General features: G+C 47.0%; 2 protein-coding genes across 4 annotated transcripts in view; one reads left to right on the top strand and one right to left on the bottom strand.

Annotated features, from left to right (window-relative positions):
- NTAQ1 (N-terminal glutamine amidase 1) overlaps positions 1-22,589 on the bottom strand; it is a 207,853-nt gene that overhangs the window by 4,767 nt on the left and 180,497 nt on the right. The gene's annotated exons all lie outside the window — the stretch shown is intronic.
- On the top strand, positions 8,090-16,954 carry KLHL38 (kelch like family member 38). 3 transcript variants are annotated; one of them, XM_002924328.4, is made up of 4 exons: positions 8,093-8,355; positions 8,763-10,354; positions 14,116-14,221; positions 15,101-16,954. In XM_002924328.4, the coding sequence occupies exons 2-4, from the start codon at positions 8,966-8,968 to the stop codon at positions 15,388-15,390; spliced, it is 1,785 nt and encodes a 594-aa protein (XP_002924374.3). In that variant the 5' UTR covers positions 8,093-8,355; positions 8,763-8,965; the 3' UTR covers positions 15,391-16,954. The 3 variants fall into 3 exon arrangements, with proteins under 3 accessions (XP_019660509.2, XP_002924374.3, XP_019660508.2); XM_019804950.2 differs by lacking the exon at positions 14,116-14,221 and having other exon boundaries at positions 8,090-8,355; positions 15,101-15,291; XM_019804949.2 differs by lacking the exon at positions 8,093-8,355 and having other exon boundaries at positions 8,365-10,354.

Raw genomic sequence — 22,589 nt, 5'->3', positions numbered from 1 at the left:
AAAAAAAAAAAGAAGAAGAAAAAGCCTATTCAAGTAGCATCCAAAGGGGTAGTGGCTCCAAGAGCAAGCTACATAGTCTGTTGGTTAGCCATCACTGAGCCTGGGTAAGTCTTCTCACTCAAAGATCAGTAAGTAGCTGAAACTACTTACTTCTGAACATCAAGTAATTTCAACCTATTTGTACTTTTCCACAGTATGTGAAAGTAATATTTAACACTTATTTTTTGGAGTAAAACTTAACCTTTGAGGATATACAATGTAAACAGAACTTAAGAGTAATAGTTCCATTCATTTCCAGGTCTGCTCAATGTATGATTAAGTAAAACAAGGCACAGTAGCTATCCTTTCCATTATGTTACACACTGATCATGTGCCTTGATAAAATGGCTGATTAGATAAGATGTTGATTTGCTTGTAAAACACGGCCATTGGTTTGTATACTTTGGCTTTTTCTCAGCCCAGGAAATTTTTCGTCAATTTTTCTTCAAGGGGAATTCTTCAATTGCCCTTTCTAGTCTTCTGTGTCTGTGTCTGTGTCTAGTCTTCTCTGTCTTTATTGCAGAAAAGACCTGATCTTTGTTACTCAGCATCCTTATCCTTTTTTTTAATTAACATATACTGTATTATTAGTTTCAGAGGTAGAATTTAGTGATTCATCAGTTGCATATAACACCCAGTGCTCATTACATCAAGTGCCCTCCTTAGTGCCCATCACCCAGTTACCCCATCTTCCTATCCACCTCCCCTCCAGCAACCCTCAGTTTGTTTCCTATACTTAAGAATCTCTTATGGCTCATCTCCCTTTCTGTTTTCATCTTATTTTATTTTTCTTTCCCTTCCCTTATGTTCATCTATTTTGTTTCTTAAATGCCACATGGGAGTGAAATCATGTGGTATTTGCCTTTCTCTGACTGACTTATTCTGCTTAGCATAATACCCTCTAGTTCCATCCACATCATTGCAAATGGCAAGATTTCATTCTTTTTGATGGCTGAGTAATATTTCATTATATATATATGTATATATATATATCTATCTTCATCTATTCATCTGTCAATGGACATCTGGGCTATTTCCATATTTTGGCTATTGTGTGTGGCTTTTATTGTAATATAAAATAAAAGGATCATGTACTTTTAACTAAATAAAGATGAATAAATAAAGAAAAGAGATAAACTATGCTGAAGAAAAGGAAAAAACACCACTCTGAAGACCCAAGAGTATGTCCAGAAGAAATTATTTCAAAAACTTCAGCATCAATAGAAAGAAAAATGGCATTCCTTTTGTAAAATAGGCAGACATCCATAGAGATTAAACTGAGCCACACAGAAAGCTAGATAAGCTATGAGATTATTTCAGAGCAGTAAAAATGCAATAACGTATTCCAAACTCTGCATTAGAAGGAATAAAGAAAAAAACTAACCCTATGAAAAGTATGCCAATAGTGCAAAGGGTAAATTTGGAGTGGTGTTCTAGAATGTAGGGGGAAAGAACAAGCAAGTAAATATTTAAGAAGAGATACAAATTTCGATGAGGAAGCCAAGTTTAAATATATATACATACACATATATATATGTATATATATGTGTGTGTACATATATATGTGTGTGTGTATATATATATATGTATATATATATGAAGAAACAAAACAAGAAGAAACAAAATTGCAATTGAAGTGATAATCAAAGATATAATCAAAGAAAATTTTCCTGGGATGAATGAAGGCCAAAGTATACAAGCCAATGGCCATGTTTCATAGATAAGTCAACAACTATGTTTTACATGTTTTAAAAAGAACATACCCATGGACACGTCCTGGCAGTTTTTTAATTAAAAGGATAAAGAAAAAAGAAGTTTAAAAAACAACAAAGGATATATATTAGTCAATTATGAAGTTCCTTCTCTGTAGCACTACAGTCTTCCCAGAATAAAACGAGTGGTTTTCAGAAAATTTTGAAGAAAAAATGTTTGATCCTAAACTATGATACACCTAGCCAAATTGTTGTTTGCATATGATAGGAAATTAAAAGAGAATCTTTGCTAAAGAAGGATTTGGAAAAATACACCACTCTCATATTGTCCCTAAAAAAATATTGCAAGTCAGTGAACTCCAGTTGGTCAAAAGACGAGTCAGAATTAAACATTTAAAAATGAAGAAACTATGGCATAAAAGAACTAGCAATGAAAATGTAAATCAGCCAAGCACAGAGCTTAGTCTATAAATAGGATTCAAAAGCAAATAACAAAGCCATTCATAAAAGATAAGATATAGAATATAAAATAATTTGATGATAATAATCAGGGCCTTAAATTCCAGGTCATCTTTACAAATGCCAGGAAGAAAGAAGTAAACAGGTTTCAGATTCTTTTTCTTACCTGGAAGGGGGTCAAAAAGTATTATTTTATTTTTACTTATGATCATTAGAAAAAAATAGGTTAAAAAATGTTTTTGGAAAAACTTAAAAGAACGCCACTAGTAAAAATATAAACAGTTTGAAAAAGGCAAAAGTAAGCAAACAGTCTCCAGTGTCAGTCTCTGTCAACCAATTCCATTATACTTCTCTACCTTTCCTAATAAGTGAGTGGGGAGTAAGACTTATCCCTGCCCCCAAGGAGCTATAGGAAAGGAAAGAGATGGAAACACATTCTGCCTGATGTAAGAGCTTTTCAAAGATGTAAGTTTATTTCTCCATTTATGGGGTCCTGAAATCCTTGGTGGGTAGGATGTGAAGTGGGAAGAAGGAAGTTAGGGAAGGCTTCCCTTCAGAACACTTAGAACACTTAAATGATTTACTTGTCTGTCTTCCCTATAGACTCTAAGCACCGCAAAGGCAGGGACCTTTGCTGTCTCCCTAGTGTCTTACTGGATGGATGGATGGATGGATGGGAGGATAGATGGATGGATGATGGATGGATGGATGGACGGATGATAGATATATGGACAGACAAATAGATGAATGGACCCTTAGTTAATTAGACCCTTACCTTGTTCAATTTGCATTTCCCCTAGGGATCCTAATTAATCCTACCTCTAAGGGAATGAAGTTCACCCTCCCTCTGTAGGTCATCCACCTTCTATACCACAGCAGCAAATTGAAACTGTGGCTGGGGGGCCTGGAGGGAGTGTTGTTCCTGCCTAAATGCCTGTCTCACTATCAGGGAGTGCCTGCCCTGGAGAGCAGAGAGGCCAAGGCAGTGTATTATTCTTTGTGACTCACAGTGCTAAAACGGGAGAGTAAGAATGCATCCTTGATCACATTATTTCTTTCTTCCTGATTTGACCTAGAGCCCAGAAAGCTGATCTGTGGCATAAATGAAGTGTGAGGTCAGACTTTAGTTTGTGGGGAGAAGGCAGGCAGACAGCTGGGTTATATACCAATAATCCACCAACAGTCCTAATGTCGTCTCTGTCAGCCCTTTTTCCCCCTTGCCCTCCCAGAGGGAAAAAAGATATTTTCTGGTGGGGGGCAGGGTGGAGGAAGAGTTGGGGATGCAGTCATTTGCACTACTGGCCTAGTAAAAGTAGCTCCGGACTTGAAGCTCCCAGAGGACAGTCGTCATGGCAACCCTGGGATCAAGGAGCAGACCGTCTTTTGGCCATTGTCTGGAGTACAAAGTCGCTGTTCAGCTTTCCACAAGCTCCTTAAAAAACACATTCAGCCAGATAGATACAGACACTGATAGACAGACACTCACACACACAGAAAAGTTTTTAATCATATAGCAGGAGTCGAGTTCCTTCCTACAGCTTTTAATGATCCAGTTCACAGAAACCTCATTTTCCCCTTTACCTGTGGGAACAGGAAATATTCTGATGCCAGCAGAGACAGCCTACCAGTCACCAAGAAGCTATCACAGAGCCTTTAAGTGCACGTTTCTGCATTCTTGAAACCCAGCTCCTGGGCACCACCATGACCCTGGTTTGCTGCTGAAAGTAACGCCTGCCCCCGAAGGGTAAAGAGAACGAGGCATAATGGAGCACATTTTGTGGCTTCCTAGCCTGTAGCTGTCAGACCTGCTTGCTGACTCGAACCAGCCTGCCTTTCCACAGGAATCCAGGCCCAGGGCACCCAGACAGGAAAGAGGCCTCCTGAGGCGAAGCGCCCTGTAATGTCAACGCAAAACTCTATGAGGAAACTTATGGCTTTATGAATTTACTCGAAACAGCAAAATATAAAGAGCACCAGCTGGCAGCTAGACTGGCGTCGAGGCCAGAGATGTGCAGAAGCTCAGAGGAGGTCATCTTTGCTGAGGCTCGGCCTCTAACAGTTCCTTCTCTGGCCACTTCAGACAAAACCCCAGGGTGATCTGGAAGAGGCAGAGCTCAGAGGTCACCTGGCCTACACCATCACAGCCAGGTGAGAAAGTAAGGACAGAGAGGTTCAGTGACCTGTCCAACGACACACAGCCAGTCCATGCCAGAATGTGGACTGGAGCAAATCCAGGACTTCTGGAGGTTGAGTAGATAATGAGGAAAATAGCAAACTGTTCAAGGCCTAGGAAACAGCTAAAGTGAGCAGGAGACCAATCAGATGCTGAAAACTGTGCACCAAGACCCACAGGAATCTCATGAGATTATTTTCAGAGTAATAATATAAGTCTCACCATAATTTACTGTGAGCCTAGACTGTGCTGGCCACATTCCTGGATGTTTCACATACATTATTTCTTTGTGACAAGGTTGGTTAACCCCATTTAACAGATGGACAAAGTAAGGCTGGAAGAATATAAATTACTTGTCCAAGACCATATGGATGCAGAGAAGGGATGTCAATTCTCCTGAGTCTTTCTGCCCTCAAAGCCTGAGTCTTGACTTGTTATGCTACTGACTTTCATCAAAAGGAGGGGCAAGGAGCTGAAGTCCTCATTTATTTTGGGTTCCCATATGTTCAGACCCTAAACTAAGACATCTCTCAGAGAAAGTCAGGACACAAAGTTAAGACAAAAAGCGAATAACTCTCAAAGACAAATAGACTCATGACTTGAAAGTGGTTGGGTGGGGTTACATGTGGGGGCAGGTAACAGGTTTTGGATTGGACTTGGGTTATTTGTGTGTGTTTGCTTTGAGGTAAACACCAAGACTCGATTTGTCTTTTCCCGACATTTAATGTAGAGCCAAAACTCTCCTAGGAGGCCAGGCCAAAGGAATGGGCCTGTTTTTTCTAAACCTTAGAAGCCAGAGGATTTATTAAAGTTGGTCAGACATTGAAACTGCACACCAGGGCTCCTTTGAACACTTGACAGGGCTGGATTCCAGAAGGTCTAATTAGTTAGAGAACGTAGGGGAAGCTCCAAGATGCCTGCCAGTGGACGGCGCCATACTAGTTCACGCCCAGAAATCTCTACCTATCCTCCTCACAACAAACCCTTGCTTTGCTCACTATCTGGAGGAGAAATAATACAGGCATTTCCGAGCAATAGGAAGTTATTTTTCCCTTGGGTTGACTCTGAAGTCAAGGACTAAAGCACTAGCACTGGGGTTGGGAAGACCTCAGATCAGTTCCCAACCTTGAACTTATAACTCTTGCTCTGTGGTATAAAGCAGTTATTTTGCTTTTCTCTTTATCATGTTATTGGATTTGATTGAAAGGAAGGACCTCCAGACTCCTCCAGGGCACCATTTGCAGTGCAGTCTAATGGACATGTACCAAGCTGTACATGGCTGCCCTGCTAAACTTATGCAGTGGGGAGGGGGGTATGAAGTCCACCTAACAGTGCCCCCACTCTTTTCCTGATCTCCATTCTGTTGTGCTCCATTCAAGAACTATACATAATTTACCCACTATGTGTCAGCTGCTGGGCCAGGCACTAGGGCCAGAGAGACAACTGAGACAAGGTTCTCATTGCCCAGACACTTCCATTCTAATAAGAGGGACACAGACAGGTAAATATAATTACAGTGAGGGCATGAGGCATATAACATTAGATGTATGCAGAAGGGGGGGGCGCCTGAATAGCTCAGTCAGTGAAGCGTCCAGCTCTTGCTTTCAGCTCAGGTCATGATCTGAGGGCTGCGAGATCGAGCCCCACATCGAGCTCCAAGTTCAGTGGGGAGTCAGCTGGAGATTCTCTCTCTTCCTCTCCCTCTGCCTCTCCCCCCACTCTCTCTCTCAAGTAAGTAAGTAAATCTTTAAAAAAAAAAAAAAGAAGTATGCAGAAGGAATGGAAATAGTACAGCGGACTGCAAAATTAATTATCTGAGAGGGTCAAGGAAGACTTTCAGAGAGGCTGATATACAAATTAAGTTTCGAAGGATGAGCAGAAGTTCAGAGGTGAAAGTGGAAGAGATGGCAAAGGGAAGAAAGAGCGGGCCAAGGCACAGAAGCGAGAAACAGATGGAATCTGGCTCCTCACCTGTCCTATCAGCAGCATGGCTCAGAAAGGCAGGAACAATCACCGGCTCTGACAGCTATTAAACAGTTCCTCTCTCCAGCTCCTTGCCTGTACCTCCACGGGTCCCTGATCCCTTGCCTCAGGTCTTCTGCTCTTAGTCCTGGCCTCTAGGTCCCTGGCCCCAGTGACATGTTATGGTTCTACCTGCTTGACTTTGACCTTGACTCTTTGGGGCATGAGCCCGCCTGTGATCTGCAGCCATGACGCACAGACACTCCTCCTTCCACCATGTTCTGTGGTACCCTAAGCCAGGCCAGCCCAGCCAGCGACCAGACACATACAAGGATCTGCACCTTGTCTACTAGAGCTAGAATAAAAAATGTAAGTGGGAGAGAGATGTGGCAGGAGACAGGTCTCAAGGTGGGCAGCAGACCCATCTGATTCCTGCTAAAGTCTGGACTTCATCCTACAGACGTGGGGAGCCACCGAAAGGCATGCTGCAGGGGCCTGGTAGAATCTGCTTTGCCTTCCCCGGGGGTGACTCTGCTGGTTACACAGGGTGGCTGTACCGGAAGGACAGAGACTAGGAGCAGACACAGGGGCTACTGCGATAGTCCGAGCAAGACTTGAGAAGGGGAGAAAACCAGGCTTGCCTGCCACTCACTGCTGGGCACTTAATCAGCATTTCCTGGGCAGTGGGGGGAGAGGCAGGACAGAGCTGGGGTCCCTTTTAATCAACCTTTGGTTCCACGCTGTCCATCCTGGCTCTGATTCTTATATTGGGGGGCTACCTCCTCCTCTCTTTTCTTCATCTTGTCCCTCCCTCCCTCTCTCCCCTGCTCTGTCTCCTTCCTCCTCCACCTGCTTGTTCCTCCCCCTGCCTCCTGCTTCCCTTCTCCCTCTCTCTGGCACACCCTGGAGAGATCTGCCTTCCTCCTGTCTCCAGCTCAAGCCTCCTTGATAGGAGAAAATGGAAAAGTAAAAGAGAAAAGCAAGCCTGAACCATAAAAAAACAACTGAAGAGGGGCCCCTGGGCGCCTGGGTGGCTAAGTGGCTGCCTTCGTTTGGCTCAGCTTATGATTCCAGGGTCCTGCTCAGCAGGGAGCCTGCTTCTCCCTCTCGCTCTGCCCCTCCCCCCATTCTCTCTCTCTCTCTCAAATAAATAAATAAAATCTTTAAAAAAAAAACCAAACTGAAGAGCAATCAGTATGTGTCTGTGAGAGGCAGGTATGACCTGAAGAGTAGGACCCTTGCCACTTTGCAACAGAAGCCCCTGGCGTCATGGGAACCAACAAAGGTTTGATCTGTCCTGCATCGGGAAACTCTGGGGTGCTCCACAAATATTAAAAACAACTTTTGTCATAGATTCCATCCCCTCGGAGCCCGCAGGCAGAAATCACAGCCCTCTCCAACGATCCTGCCAGCAGACAGTGGGAAATAGAGACCCACCGAACAGAATCCTCGGGCCCGTGTTCTGGTTTCCCTAAGACCATCTGTCACCTTCAACTTGCCCAGAACTATCTTCAGGGACTGTCCCAGGTCACAGCAACCTGTTTACAAACATCTAGAATTCCCAGGCACTTTTAGGACAAGGGACCCGAGATGTGTCCAAGCGGGCAGCAAAGTCTTCTCAAAGAGAAGCCGTTCTTCCAGACCTATTTATGCCGATGTAAACACTTGCCAAGGAAACAAGGCATGTGGGCATGCGCGGGCCCCGTGGGCCCTCGGGTTGCTGCAGAAGGCAGCCAGAGAGTCACATGTCATAACAGTGGAAAGTACATATGCAACTATTCTTAGCCCTGGAATGTATACACTGTCTCCCTGCCCAGTGCTTCTTTCCCGAAGTTCTAGAAAACTGCGAAAGCACCGTTCACATAAACAAATCCAGAACTCTCCCAGGACAAATCATCTGCCAGCTGAAGGAAGGCCTGGGTTTATGGTTTCACTTGGAGCCAGAGGCGGAAGCTCTCCGGAGGGACCAGCCGGACCAGGCATCGGGGGATGTCACCGCGGCAAACCAAGGTACAGATCGCTAATGCTTCGTTCTTCCGCAGGTAGACTGCCAGCTGTCACTCAGGAAACCCTGCCCAGAGTATTGTTTGGTCCCTGCTTTCTCTTTGTCACATCTTTAAAACAAACCCCCAAAGATTCTGTGAAATCATGTTTTAAAAAATACATTGCCAAGGCCCTTTTTCATCCTTCAGTACCATCTCGTTACCAGAGGGCCACGCCCCCAGAATGACTCCTTGGGGAATGACTAACACCCAGAAAGACGCTTACACGAGTTTGCTAAATAACAGATATGCTGAGAAGCTGGAGCAAGGCTCACAGATTTGGGCTGGTCAAATGCAGGGACTGTCACCTTGCTTCAGCCCCTGACCATCAGGTACCTGCCAACGATGTTGGTGGTTCTTTTTTTTTCCCCTCAGATTATCTGAAGATGCTCCTTGCCGATTACCTTCCGGAGCAATCATAACCAAAAAGAGAGGAGTTTGCTGTGAGATCTGGGGTGCAGGTGGCCTCTCTTTCCAGTCTTCACTAAGCAACATTCTTGGCAATATCCACAAGCATCTTAGTGAATGGACATAGGTGCTCTGAGTCTTGGAGACACAGCAGCTCAACCCTTCGGCCCATGCTTCCCCTTGGGGCGTCTCCCCCTCCTTGTAGGATGGACGAGGCGTTGCCAGATGGGCTGCTCTTCAAAGACCACGACTTCTCCTCTGACTTATTGAGGCAGCTCAATGGCTTGAGGCAAAAGAGGATGCTGACCGATGTGAGCATCTGTACCGGGACGTGGGAGGTCCCCTGCCACCGAAGTGTGCTGGCCTCCAGCAGCCCTTACTTCAGGGCCATGTTCTGCAGCAACTTCCGGGAGAGAAGCGAGGCCAAAGTCGAGCTGAAAGGCATCGACCCCGCGACTCTGGAGCAGATCATCTCGTACGTGTACACCGGGGAGGCGCACATCACGGCTGAGAACGTCCTGCCCTTGATGGAGGCGGCCTCCATGCTGCAGTACCCCAAGCTGCTGGAGGCCGGCTCCTCCTACCTCCAGAGCCAGCTGAACCCCGGCAACTGTCTGGGCATGATCCGACTCTCGGAACTCTTAAGTTGTGACACCCTCAAGAAGAAAGCCAGGGAGGTGGCCCTGACGTGCTTCCCAGAGGTGGTGGCCTCGGCCGACCTGAAGGAGCTCTGTGCCTTGGAATTGAGAGACTACCTGGGGGATGACGGGCTCTGTGGGGAGGAGGAAAAGGTGTTCGAGGCCCTCATGGTTTGGATCAAGCATGACCTCCAGGCCCGGAAACGACACGTGCAGGAACTCTTCGAGCAGGTCAGGCTTCAGTACATCCACCCGGCCTTCTTCCACCACTTCATCGCCAATGACGCCCTCCTGCAGTCGTCGCCCTCGTGCCAGACCATCCTGGAGATGGCCAAGCGGCAGATGTTTGCCACGTACAGTGCCATCAGTGCTCCAGACCTCCAGCCTCCGTGGCATGTCCCCCCAAGAACCTCTTACCGAGACTTCCTCATCCTCTTGGGGGGGAGGAAGGACAACCAGCAGACCACCAGGGACGTGCTGCTGTACGACACACAGACCAGCCAGTGGCGGAACCTCGCCAAGCTCCCGAGCCGGCTGTACAAGGCCTCCGCCGTCACCCTGCATCGCAGCATCTACGTGCTGGGAGGCATGGCTGTCAGGACAGGGAAGGACGCGGCCAGCCACAATGTCTACATCTACTCCCTGAAGCTCAACCAGTGGAGGCTGGGGCAGCCCATGCTGGTAGGCCGCTACTCCCACAGAAGCACTGCCCATAAGAACTTCATCTTCTCCATTGGGGGCATCGGAGAAGGGCAGGAGGTCATGGGCTCCATGGAGAGATACAACAGCATCTTCAACATCTGGGAGAGTATGGCCAGCATGCCGGTGGGGGTTCTCCACCCTGCAGTCGCTGTGAAAGACCAAAGACTCTACCTTTTTGGGGGAGAGGACATCATGCAGAATCCTGTACGCCTTATCCAGGTAAATGGCTGGTCCTTTCCATCATGGAGGCGCGTGAGTGTATACCCATGCATGCACACACGTGTGTCACATGCACACATGCATATACACATATGTGGATACATGCATGCTTGAGTGCGTGCACACATACATGTAACACACACATACACACTATCATTTGCAGAGGAAACATAGAGGAGGGAGGAAGGGAAAGTTGGAAGGGAGGGAGGAAAGAAGGAAGTTTAAATTCAACAAGATATTATCCGTTTATGAATTCTCTTGTAAGATTAACACATACAAAGGAACATCAGATACAATTCCTGTCCAAAAAGAGTTTATCTTTATTTGAGGAATAAAATTAGTATACCTAAAAGTTCAAAAAAAAATAAAAAATAAAAGGTCAAGCTAGAACACATTGAATGTCAGATAGTGAAGGAATTTTGCAGATGCCTCTAACCCCTATCGGCAAGGCCTTAGAAGATTCCCAAGCACTGGTCCATAGTCTGTTACCAAATCCCTGGGAACGCAACCTCAGATCAGCTAAATCAAAATCTCTTGGTGTGGGGGTCCTGACATATACCTGTGACAGCCATCTCCAGGAGGCTTAAGGAGCAGCCAGGTTGGGGAACCCTGGCCTTAAATGATAGGTAGATGCTAATATCACTAGCAAACTCTCTGAGAAGTGTTACTAATAGAGACCAAGATTTCAGAATAGTAAGTGTTTTATGCAAGTTCTAATCTCTGTGGTTCGCGTAATGATATGAAAAACTTGAATAATGAGATTGTCTTTAAAGACGATCAAGGAGACGCCTGATGTTGCTTTGTTCATTGATGAGAGCTATACGAAGCCCCAGCCCCATTAAGAGCCCTGCGGACAGGGGCACGAGAAGGAACACGAGCAGGAACACGGACCTACCCTCCAGGACCATCAGGACAATCACAGTCCAGGTGCTGAACGGAGGATGGGCGCTTTAAGAGCAGGGGGCGTGCCCTAAACCAATCAGAGGGAATGGGGGATGGTGTGAACTTCCCATGTAGGCTTGCACTGACTTGAACAGGGAAGGCAAGAGAAGAGAGAAGGCAAGTAAATGAAGAGGGAGAATCACTGGAAGGATAGAAGCACCTGACCTGGATGGAGACAGGGGTTGGAAGCTTCTCTGAACAGAGGCAGAGTCCTCTGTTGAGGGAGGGGTGGTGTTCCTGGGTAAGCGAACAGCTGGATGGAAGGCTCTGGAGCAGAAAGGGGCACAGCCCCCACCTGGAGGGACTGACAGCCTGACCACATAGCTGGGACACAGAACGGGAGGCATAAAGGTGGTATGCCTAAGCGGAGCTGGAAGAGGTTTAGTCCCCATGTGATCTCCATCAGCCCCCTTCCCAAGCTGCCCTGAGTGAGCCCTCCACCCAGACTGCTGCCCCTGAGGCCTTACTATAAAAATTCTGGAACATTCTTGGGGGATAGGTGTTAGTGGAGATGAGGCAGACCTGGCGGGCTTTCTAGGGCTTGCCAAGGAATTGGGGTTGTAGCCTGAGAGTAACAGGGTGGCTGAAGTCATCAAATTTGCATTTTTAGGAGTTCCCTCTGGATGCCTAGTGGAGAAGGGTTTGGAGGGGCCTGGGTGGAGTAAGGGAGGAGAGTTGGGGACTGTTCTAGAGGTCCAGCCAGGGTGACAGTGGCTTGGGCTAAGTTGGTGCCAGTGGAGAAGGAGAAAAGTAACAAGCTTCAATTTAATCCTTGTTTTTTCTTGCCTTCACTTTCCCAGCTCGTATTTTCAGCTCTTCCCTGACCATCTAGGCAGATTTGGAGTCTGTTCCAAATCCCGCTCCTTTACTTGAGCCAAGAGAGATGTGCTCTGCTCCCCACCAAACTCTGGCCACACAATGCAGATGTAACAAAGGGCTTCTATGTAAAGCTAGAACCCCTCCTTCTTTAAAAAAAAAAAATACTTTTCAAAATGAAGTCAACACATACACTAACAACTTCACATTGCAAAATTGTTATTGATTTCCTAAGAATAAATACAAAGTTCAGAAAAGCTTTTAAGCTGGCATATCAAAAAATGCATAGTACCATCCAACAAGATGCAAAAGCAGGAAAAAACCCCACTAACATGTGAGTAATCCTTTTACACTGCAGTGGTGAGAAGGGGGAAAGGGGGAAAGTATTCATGGAAGCTTTTCCTGTCTGCTTAGCCTTAGCTTTGAAATGGTAATTTCACTCACTCAAATAGAGTGTAAGATCAATGCTTGGGGGTTGCTTGATGGAGTAGGTTGGATTTTCTGGCACAGAGACAGCATCTTCTTACGGGATGCAGCTTTGGCACACATGCATTCTTTTAGGAACTAGTGAACAGTGTTGTCACTGTGCAATTTGTGTGTATATGTGTACCTTTCTCCCTGGCCTTCTTTCTCCCTCTGTTTCTGGATGGCATTGAGCAAATCCTTCACCATAACAAAGCATCACTTCCTCCACTGATCAAACACCATCTTTGTTATCCTTGCCCCAGCCTCTGGGGGGGGGGCGGTATGGCGAGGATTGTGAGCAGATGTTTAATCTATCTTTGAAACCATACGCCAAGCTTGCTGACAAAGAACAGAAAGCCAGGAGGCAATTACTCACTCAGTGTTTACTTTTACTCCAAGGATCCCACTTGCCAGTGTCATCTATGTATTTTCAGATGAAACCATGAGGCTTAACAGCCATTGAGGTTGCCCCTATCTCTAGCATAACCTCATCTATGCCTCACCAACTTCAAGAATGAAGACACCTCAGGAGGTCCTGGTCTCAAACCGCTCCATCAGGAAAGGCCACACCTATATAGCCCCAGGCAGAGGCATGAGTATAGTGGTTAAGAACTTGGACTCTGGGCTCAACCAGACCAGCTCTTCCATTCCATCTAGCTGTGTGACTTTGGGCATGTCACTTAACCTCTCTGAGCCTCAATGATCTAACATGAAAAATGGGGGCAAGTAATGGTACCTACTTCATAGGATGGTTGTGAAGATCAAATTTGGTAAAATGATTAAAAAATAGAGTCTTTCATAGGGTAGCGATTATATTTTATATAGAAAGAACTGCCATTTTCTTTGGCAAATAAATGTTTTGCCCCTCTTTTCTTGTATGAAGTCCATCCTAAATCTCTTGAGCTACATTTTGCTAGTAGAGAACTAATTTATATTTCATATTTGAACTTCATTTAAATTGAAGGGGACATGTTCTGGAAATCATGCTTTGCGACTCTATTTCAGACCGTGGCCAAGGAGCCCTGCCCCCCCTCCCCTTGCTCTTTCTCTCTTTTCTCATGCTTCCTCTATGATTCTAATGACTTTCAGGGATGAACTGTTCAAAAGCCTTCCTCACTTAGCCCCAAATGTATTCTTGGCTCTAGGGCCCTCTCTGATACACTGGAACATTTAGAAATTTAAACATGAGCCGGAAATAGAAAAGATTGAAAACTCATTGGTTTTATGAATACCCAAGTTGCTCCATTTCCCATTAAAAGAAAAAAATGTTCCAAGCAAGGTAAGCAAACACATATCACAAAGTGTAACTCTTGGTCTATTCTACAGAGGCTCTCGTGCTGTCACATAAAGACCAATTTCTAGTAATATATACTTTCTGTTATTTAATTACATTTTATTGGTAATAATAATACACCTACCTACATTTTAAAAAGTGAAAAGAAAAAGAATCCTATTTCACTCTCTTAAATGCTACTTCTATCTTTTAAAACATATCTATCACTTTACAGTGCAGCACCATGATTCTATTTCTCCCTCAGGTTTATCACATTTCCAGAAACACATGGTTCAAAATGGAGACGAGAATGATCAAGAATGTGTGCGCCCCTGCGGTGGTGCTTGGGGAGCGGATTGTTATCGTAGGAGGTGAGTTTGAACAGAGGATCACTAGGCTGGACACAAACTTGGCACCTCCCATGGAAAAAGGGTCACTAATAGACAGATGTTGTCCTACAAACAGTGTTTTTAAAAGCACATCCATCCAACTAGGGGAGTGTGGACAACTTGACAAAGTTCTTTTCTCATCCAGAAGTTTCTCCCTGTCTTCATCTGTAAACAAGGAATGAAATAATACCTATTTCACGGAATTGTTGTGATAATAAAATGTGCTCGCATATCTCCAGCACTTAGCACTATCCCAGATACATGGCAAATACTCAAAAAATGTTTGCTACTGTTAATAATATTGGAAACGGATCATTTCTCTGCGACTGCAGCATACCGTCTTGGTTAAGAGGACTGGTTTTAGGGTCAGACCTGGGTTCAAATGCTGACTCTGTCCCTGGCTGTATACTCTTTGGCAAGTTATTAATCTTTTTCTGTGCCTCTGTTTGCACATCTGTAAAATGGGGATCCTGAAAGTGGGGAGTGGCGGGGACCAGACAGGGCTGCTCTGGGAACTGTTCCTGAATCCCCGAGGTTCCTTCTCTGGATTGTTAAGGCTCTCAGGGGCGGCGGTCATGTGAGAGAGATGAAAATGCCAGTGAGACAGAGAAAGCTGCTAGAATCGGGAGGCTGTCCCCAATCTAATACGGCCTTAGCTTGAGGTTAAGGGTTCAGGGGCCAGAATCAGATCTGAGTCTGCCACACACTGGACCTTGGGCAGGTTACGAAAACGTTCTACACCCTAGTTCAGAGGCCAGCCTTGGTACTGGGCAATGGCAAAGATAAGACATGTTTCCAGACTGCAGACTTCCAGCCCCAAATGAGCAATGCTGAGCTTGCCGGTATGCCTTTGGTTTTCAGGTTACACAAGGAGGATTCTTGCTTATGACCCTCAATCCAACAAATTTGTCAAGTGTGCGGACATGAAAGACCGGAGGATGCATCACGGGGCCACGGTGATGGGGAACAAGCTCTATGTGACGGGCGGGCGGCGGCTGACCACAGACTGCAGCATTGAGGACCTGGCCTCCTTCGACTGCTACGACCCCGAGACAGACACCTGGACATCCCAGGGACAGCTGCCTCACAAACTCTTTGACCACGCCTGCCTCACTCTCCAGTGCATACCCCACACCCACACCTTCCCATGAAGTTGTCGAGAAACCGTGGGTCTTAGTTAAGATGCTTTCTGTTGCAAGAGACAGAAACCCAACTCCAAGGAGCGTAACCCCAAAAGGATGCAGGGAGTGCCCACGGGACTGAAAGTTCCAGAGCCTGGAGGCCTGGAACCAGGCATATGGTTGGCAGAACTCTCCGTCTCTCTCTCTCTGGCTCTCCACACCCTCACCCCATCTCCCTTTCTTTCTCTCCCCTTCTCCCCCCACCGCCCGGCTTTCCCTCCTTCTCTACCTCATCTCTGTTAGACTTCATGCTACAAACAAGCTTCTTTATCCACAAAGTATGAAGACAATGGCAACTGATAAACTCAGACTCAACGCTTTCTAATGTTGCATCTTCAAGAGAGAACTTCACCATTATCTATATATTAACCCTGAAAATAACCCCAATTGGCCGTTTTTCTTATTCCATGCCTTCCTCTTGAGACAATCACTGTTTCCAGGAATTGTGCTACTATCACTGTGTGATCCCGGAGCATGTCCCTACAGGCAGAGGTCGGGTTGACTATTATCACTGACAGCTCATCCAAACTGCACATCATGAGATAGAAGCCGTTTTCCCAAAGAAAGAACTGCTGGGCTGACAAAACCACATCTGCCCAGGGCATCAGGGAAATCCAGAACAAAAGGGGTCCCTGGAAGCACAGGGTCAGGAGGCAGTGTGAGAAATTGGCCATGACCGCGTTTCTTTGCATTCTTATGGGTGTAGTAACTTGGAATCCCAGGAAAACATGTGCAATGCAGTATCCAGTGTTTGCAAAATTATCTATGCAGCCAGAATAAAGCTGGTTTCTAGTGCCAAATGATGTTTTTCACCAGCCTCTGGGGAGCTATAAACCTGCAGAATTCATCCGGATTTTCATTTTGGTAAATGTTAGGAGAATCGCTCTTCTGAGGAAAACCAACAAATACCTTCAGAGATTCCAGCAATGATTGCCTTCTCCGTGCCAGGGCTGAGTACCCCCACAGCCCTCCTGGTCTCGAAGCACCTCCCAAGTCAGCTCAGTTCCAAGCTCAGGAATCGAGGGAAGGTGGTGGCCCATTACAATCACCTGGGAAGGTGTTTGAAAATGGGGCGGAGCTCCATTCCAGATGGAGAGACAGGGATTCTCAGAGGCGGGGCCTAGACCCTTGTCACAGGCGGTCAGGAGTAAGAACCACTGCCCTGCTCAGCGGCAGGTACAGAAACCTTCAGGTGCTGGCCCTGTCGCCGCCTGTCACACAGCCCAGTAGCATAGGCATTCTCCTCCCCAGCAATGGAAGTATCTGGAATGGGTCTCACTACCCAGAGCCTGGTACCAGAGTGCCCTTAAACTGGAGCCTTCCTCCCCACCCTGCTCTCCAGGTTCATGTTCTGGACTTTCCCTTTCTTCCTAATTTGTATTCTTTGCACTTCAGTTTCTCCTGCTGGGGTCTGAAGCTCTGCGCTGCTCCCCAGACCACTTGGCTGGGGTCCAGACACCCTGCCCAGATTGTCAGCGCCAGCTCCTCATCCTTGATGCTGTCACCTTAGTTGTTGGCTGGCCTCTTATTACAACCTATCCTCTTTGAAACTCTCTATTTGAGGCTCTCGATCCCACCTCTCCCTGCAAAGGGAACCAGTGACACCTCCAGTGCCTAAAAGCCTTCCCAGCTCCCTCCGATTCCTTCCAGAGCCCCGCAAGATTGCTCCCCCACCTCACGCTCTTCCCCCTCTGCTCTCACCTCCCACCCTGGCCCCCCACTCAGCATCGGCCACCCTGACCTCTGGGCTCGCACATTGGTGTTCACACTCGCCATGCCCTGCACCAGAACATGCTTGGCCCAGATGCCACACCCACAGGATTCCCTCTCTCACCTCCCTCAGGTCTCCACTCAGAGATGCTTCTGCTCACTGCTCTGATCCGGTCCGTCCATGGGTCCTGTCAGGGGCCACAGACACCTCAGTCCCTCTGTCTCCACTGCGTCGTCATCCACTGGCCAGCCTCCTAAGTGGCCTTGCTGCTTCCACTCCTGTCCACCTCTGATCCTTCCTCGAACAACAGCCAGGCTAATCTTCTTAAAACACAACCCTGTTCATATTCTTCTCCTGCTCAAAATGACTTTACAGCTTCCCAGAGACCTTCTCATAGAGCCCCAGTCCTTTCTCTAGCCTCCAGGGCCTGCCATCAGCACCTGCCTGCCTCTGGCCCAGCCGGCCTTTATCACCTCTCCTGCTCCCTCTCACCTCTCTCTCTTGTCTAATGCACACCTCTCTCACCTCTTCGCCTGACATAATTTCATATCTTACCCGCCAGATTAAAATTCACTGCATCAGAGGCCTCCCATGTCCCCCCCACCCTAGTCTGGGTTGACTCTCTCTCCAATTAAATGTCCCTATTGTCCCTATACATCCCCTCTGAGACCCTCATCCTGCTTGTAATTACTTGATCACTGTCTACCCCAACAGGCTCATATCTGTCCCATCCTCATTCGCATTCCCAGGGCTGGGCTCAGTGCCGGCTACGTGTGTTATATATAGATCCTCAATAAATATAGCATGAGTGGATTAAAGAATAAATCTGCTGAACCCACACTGTCTCTAGAATCTCCATCTCAAACCCGGACATTCCTGTGGGTGGTACCCGGTGTAAGCACCTCAGATCCTCGGCTAAGGCATCACTGTGTCCTTCCCTCTTCCCCTGCCCCTTCCCCACCCTGGGGAAGATGTAGCATGGCCTACCTAGGTCAAGCCTGGAGGGTGAGAGCTGATCCTAGCGGGTCCTAGTTGCCTGGAATTGGAAGTGGGAGTCTTGCCATCTATAAACTCCTTCTGCGGCCTCCAAAATTCCTTCTGTCATACACTTGCTATTGCCTCAACTTTCCTTCCCCTTCGTCTTAACCCAAAATTTAATAAGCTGCCCGAGTCTGTGGCTACTCGGAGCTTGTCCAAGTCTCGCTGGGGCACAGAAGAGCTAAGTAAATTGTCCCCGGGAATTTATAAAGAAAAATGGCAGCAGGGCTGAACACGTTCGGGCATACCTGGCAGGCCAGCTCTGTGCGTCAAGTAAGACACCTCCGTGGCAGGAGCAGTCACGCACCCGGGCATCCCCCTGGCCAACCCCATCTCTGAACTGGGTTATGAAACGCCCCTCAGCCCATAATCGTGGCTTTCTAATCTGCTGAGGATAATCTCAGTCCAAAAAGAAAGAGAGAGAAGGTTTTGGCACGAGGCTTCCTTCATCTCACTGGCTAAGGAGAGAGTCACAGTCTAGAGCTGAGGTCAAAATATATTTAGCCGGCAGCAGTTAAACTGAAACATTTTAAATAAAAAAATGTCAGCTAGCCTGACTAATCATCTCAACAGGCAGCAAGGGAAGGGGCAAAAATGAAGTGGAATAAGAGCTAAGCAAGAAAACACTAACAAAAATATCAAACACCCTGCCCCGACATAAACCAGTGAGCAGAAGAGGACCCAGCAGAGAAAACAGCGTCCGCAGGAAGAAAGTGGCTGAATTTACCTTCACCACCTCTAATAAAAGTCTGTAGTGTCCCAGAGGACAAGGACTGTGACGGGTCTTCCTCAGACACTTTGTCCTTCTCAGGATGTCTGACACAACCCTGTCTCACTCCAACATGCTGTGCATGTCCTCTGTGTCTCCGCACACGCTATTCCCTCAGCCATGACACCTTTCCCTGCCCTGCCTACTGAACTCTTACTCGGCCTTCACCTGTTCCGTGGAGCCTTCTCCAACCTTTCTATACCCTCTTCCTTCCCTCCCTTTATTCCAGCTCCTTCTACATTGTAGCACTGTGGAGACTTGTTACTGGAACTGGAAGGGGAGTTCTTCATGAGGGCAGACAGAGTAGTGGTCCCTATGAGCCTCTAGGCCAAGTTCAGTCAGTACATTTGCAGAACAAATGAGCAGGTGCACAAGTGAATGGGCCCTAAACATCACTGGAGCACACGGGCTGCTCCAGGGGCAAAGAAGGGCTTCATTGTCAGACAAACTGTCATTCTCTACCTTGGAGCTCCATCACCCCAGAATCTGCCTCTGGGATCACATGGCCTTCTCCTGAGGTGTCCTCTTCTGTCTCTTATTGGATTTAGGGCCCACCCTAAACTAGCAGGATCTCCTCTTGATCCTCACCTTAATTATATCTTGAAAGACCCTATTTCCAACTAAGGTCACATTCTGGGTTCCAGGTGGCCATGCGTTTGTGGGGAGGCATTATTCGGCCCATTGCAGATGCCGTCTCCCACAAGAAGGCATCCCCCCTCTGCCCCAGACAGAGCCACATGGCACGGACTCCTCCTCCTCTCCTCATTTCATCAGGGCCATCTCCTGGGCGGGGACTGTGTCTTTCATCTCTCTATCCGCACTCCAGCCCCACAGGGCCTGGCGCTGCAGAGACTCAGTAAACGTGCACTAAACTCAGCTCAGCCATTTCGCAGGGGCTAGCAAACCCTGGATGGACCCCAAGGCCAATGTATTCAGACACAGCTTCCAAGCAGCTTCCCGAGAGGCCAGGATGAACAATATCCGCCAAATGCCCATCGAGAAGGAATTAGGGTCAGGCATAAGAAATTATGTAAGAGAACTAATCTGTCAACACAATGTCACCGGTAACGTCCTATTCTTGATCTTGCCAACATAAGCTTTTGGGGTGACGTCATGAGAGTGAATCCAATGTTGAGGATGCTGGGGGAAGGGAGTCTGGTTTCTGAAATGTCAGCTTTCACGCAGTCTTATAGGAATTCTAGGCTCCTGTTCAAATGCCACGTTATTCTCTTCATGTGGGGAATTTGTTTTTTGTTTTCCCTAAAGATATCCGTGGGTCTCTCTTCCTCCTGATTTCACTGATTTGATTTAATTAGAATTCCAGGGCCTGCAATCCAGAATTCCCCGGTAACGCTCCCATAACAAGCCAGCGGTCCAGAAAAATGGTGTTTGGAGGATACAAACAGGGATTCGGGAGTCCAAGGTGTTTCTAATTTAGAAAGATGTGGACAGGAAGTCTGTCCTATTCCAACTCAGAGGCTGTCTTTGCAGTGTCCCCAACAGCCCCATCAGCCCAGCACACATTCTCTTAGAGACAAGGGGGCCACCTCAAGACAACTGTAAAATCAGAACCTTCCAAAAGGGGTTGGAGGGGAAGCAATGTGGAGACATCTACACTCAAGATAAGACCAAGGAGAAAAATAGCAGAATTCATTAACAGAGTCTCTTTATCTTTTGTCGAGTATTTGAGAAAAAAATAGAATTCATCCCCACTTGGAGTATAGATTTATTAGACTTACTTACCCGAAGAGCAAAACTGAGACTGCTAATGGATTTGCCCGTTTACTAAGCACTGAACCTGCATTACCTAGCTCAGTTAACACAAGAACCTTCTGGTACCTCCTCAGCACCCTTTCCGACCCCCCTACTGGAGCCCCCACCCCACCCACTGCATTGTTCTCCCTCACTCCTTGTTTCTTCCCTTCATACCTTTTGTCATAATTATTTATTGTTTTATTTGCTTTCCTGAGTTGATTTAGTTGACACTCCCACCCAAATGGAAGTTCCCCAAGAATAGAGAACATGGCTGCCCTGTTCACATCTATTTCCCTGGCACCTGACACAGAGAAGGCAATCAACATAGATTTGTTGAATGAATGAATGAATGAATGAATGAACGAACGAATGAACGAACGGCAGTCAGGCATTTAGGATGAGCACAAAGGACAGAGAAGGTAAGTTTTTGGAATGGCATGGGGTAAGGGGAGCCTAATGGGGAAAAGGTTGGCTGGCACGCAAGGGAGGGCACAGTGGTCCTCCAGGTGACCTTATCCAGGTGAGTGTTGTAGGAAGATCACTCTGCAGGCAGCCAGTGGAAGCAAAGAGTAATCCGGAGAGCTTAGATGGGAGGCTATTCCTATCCCTAGGAGGGATAATGAGGTATAACCACTAATATAACAGTAAGGGGTAAAGGGAAGGGAGGCCACATGAAACAAGGAGGCAGAATCCACAGGTACTAATTGGACATGGAAAAACATGAGGAGGGGAGCAAGGAAGAGAGAGAGAACAGTTGTTGCTAGCCTGGCTGACCCACAGGGCACCTGTGCCATCGGTGGAGAAGTACAAAATCAAAGAAAGGGGAAGTTTGCCAGGGTTCCCATCCTCCAGAGTCACGGAGGAGTGCTCCTTGCCCTGGGGGTTTGTATAAGTCCCAGGGATCTGCGATCTTGCTTATAGTCTGTCTCACCCACTAGATCTTAGCGGCCCATATTTCAGAACCCCTTTTAAAACTCCCGGGCCATCACTGAAAATATATCTAACAATGGTTGTAGTGACCTTTGATGTCAGTGGAGGAGCCTATAAGGGAGATCTGAGTGGATAAGAACAGAGACTGAGCCAACATGTCTGGGTTTCAGCCTGGCTCTACAAGTCACTGGCTGTGTGGCCCAGGGAAAATTAACCAACCTCTCTGCTCCTCAGTTTCCTCACCTCTAAAATGGGGATTATGATAACACCTGCCTCTTCATAGAGTTTTTGAGAGAATTAAATGAATTAATGTACCTAAGTGCTATTTGTGAGTTTCCCATCATCAGTATTGTTATGCAATACAGTGCACTGCAAAGAGCAATGGCTCTGGAGCCCACTTCTGCCATCCGCAGGCTGTGTGGCCTTGGGAAGTTCTCTCAACCTCTCTGAGCATCAGTGTCCTTATTGGTAAACTAGAGAGGATGATTCTATTACTCTGTAGTGGGTTGAATCATGCCCCCCCCCAAAGATACAGCCTTATTTGGAAAAAGGGTCGTTGCAAATGTAGGTACTCAGGGGATCTCAAGAAGAGATAATCTATGATTATCTGGGCAGACCTTAAATCCAAGGACAAGTGTCTGTGTAAGAGAAAGGCTGAAGGAGACCTGAGACACAGAGGAGAAGGCCCTGTGAAGACCAAGACAGAGCGTGCAGTTCCACACCCCCACGAGCCAAGGACTAGGTGAGGTCGCCAGAAGCTGGAAGAGGCAGGGAAGGATTCTCCCCTAGAGCCTCGAGGGTGGGCAGCTCTGCCAACACCTTGGCCTCCAGAACTGTGAGAGAGTAAATTCCTGGTGTTTTAGGCCACCAACTTGGTGTTAATTTGTTACAGAGGCCCCAGGAAATTAATACACTCCCTCATCGGATTGCCACAAGGATTGAAAGAGGTCACATTCATAAAGTAGC

Source organism: Ailuropoda melanoleuca, chromosome 9 (genome assembly GCF_002007445.2).
Source record: "Ailuropoda melanoleuca isolate Jingjing chromosome 9, ASM200744v2, whole genome shotgun sequence".
Classification (NCBI taxonomy): domain Eukaryota; kingdom Metazoa; phylum Chordata; class Mammalia; order Carnivora; family Ursidae; genus Ailuropoda; species Ailuropoda melanoleuca.
The sequence above is the reverse complement of the archived record's forward strand: the minus strand, read 5'-3'. Positions and strand labels throughout refer to the sequence as shown.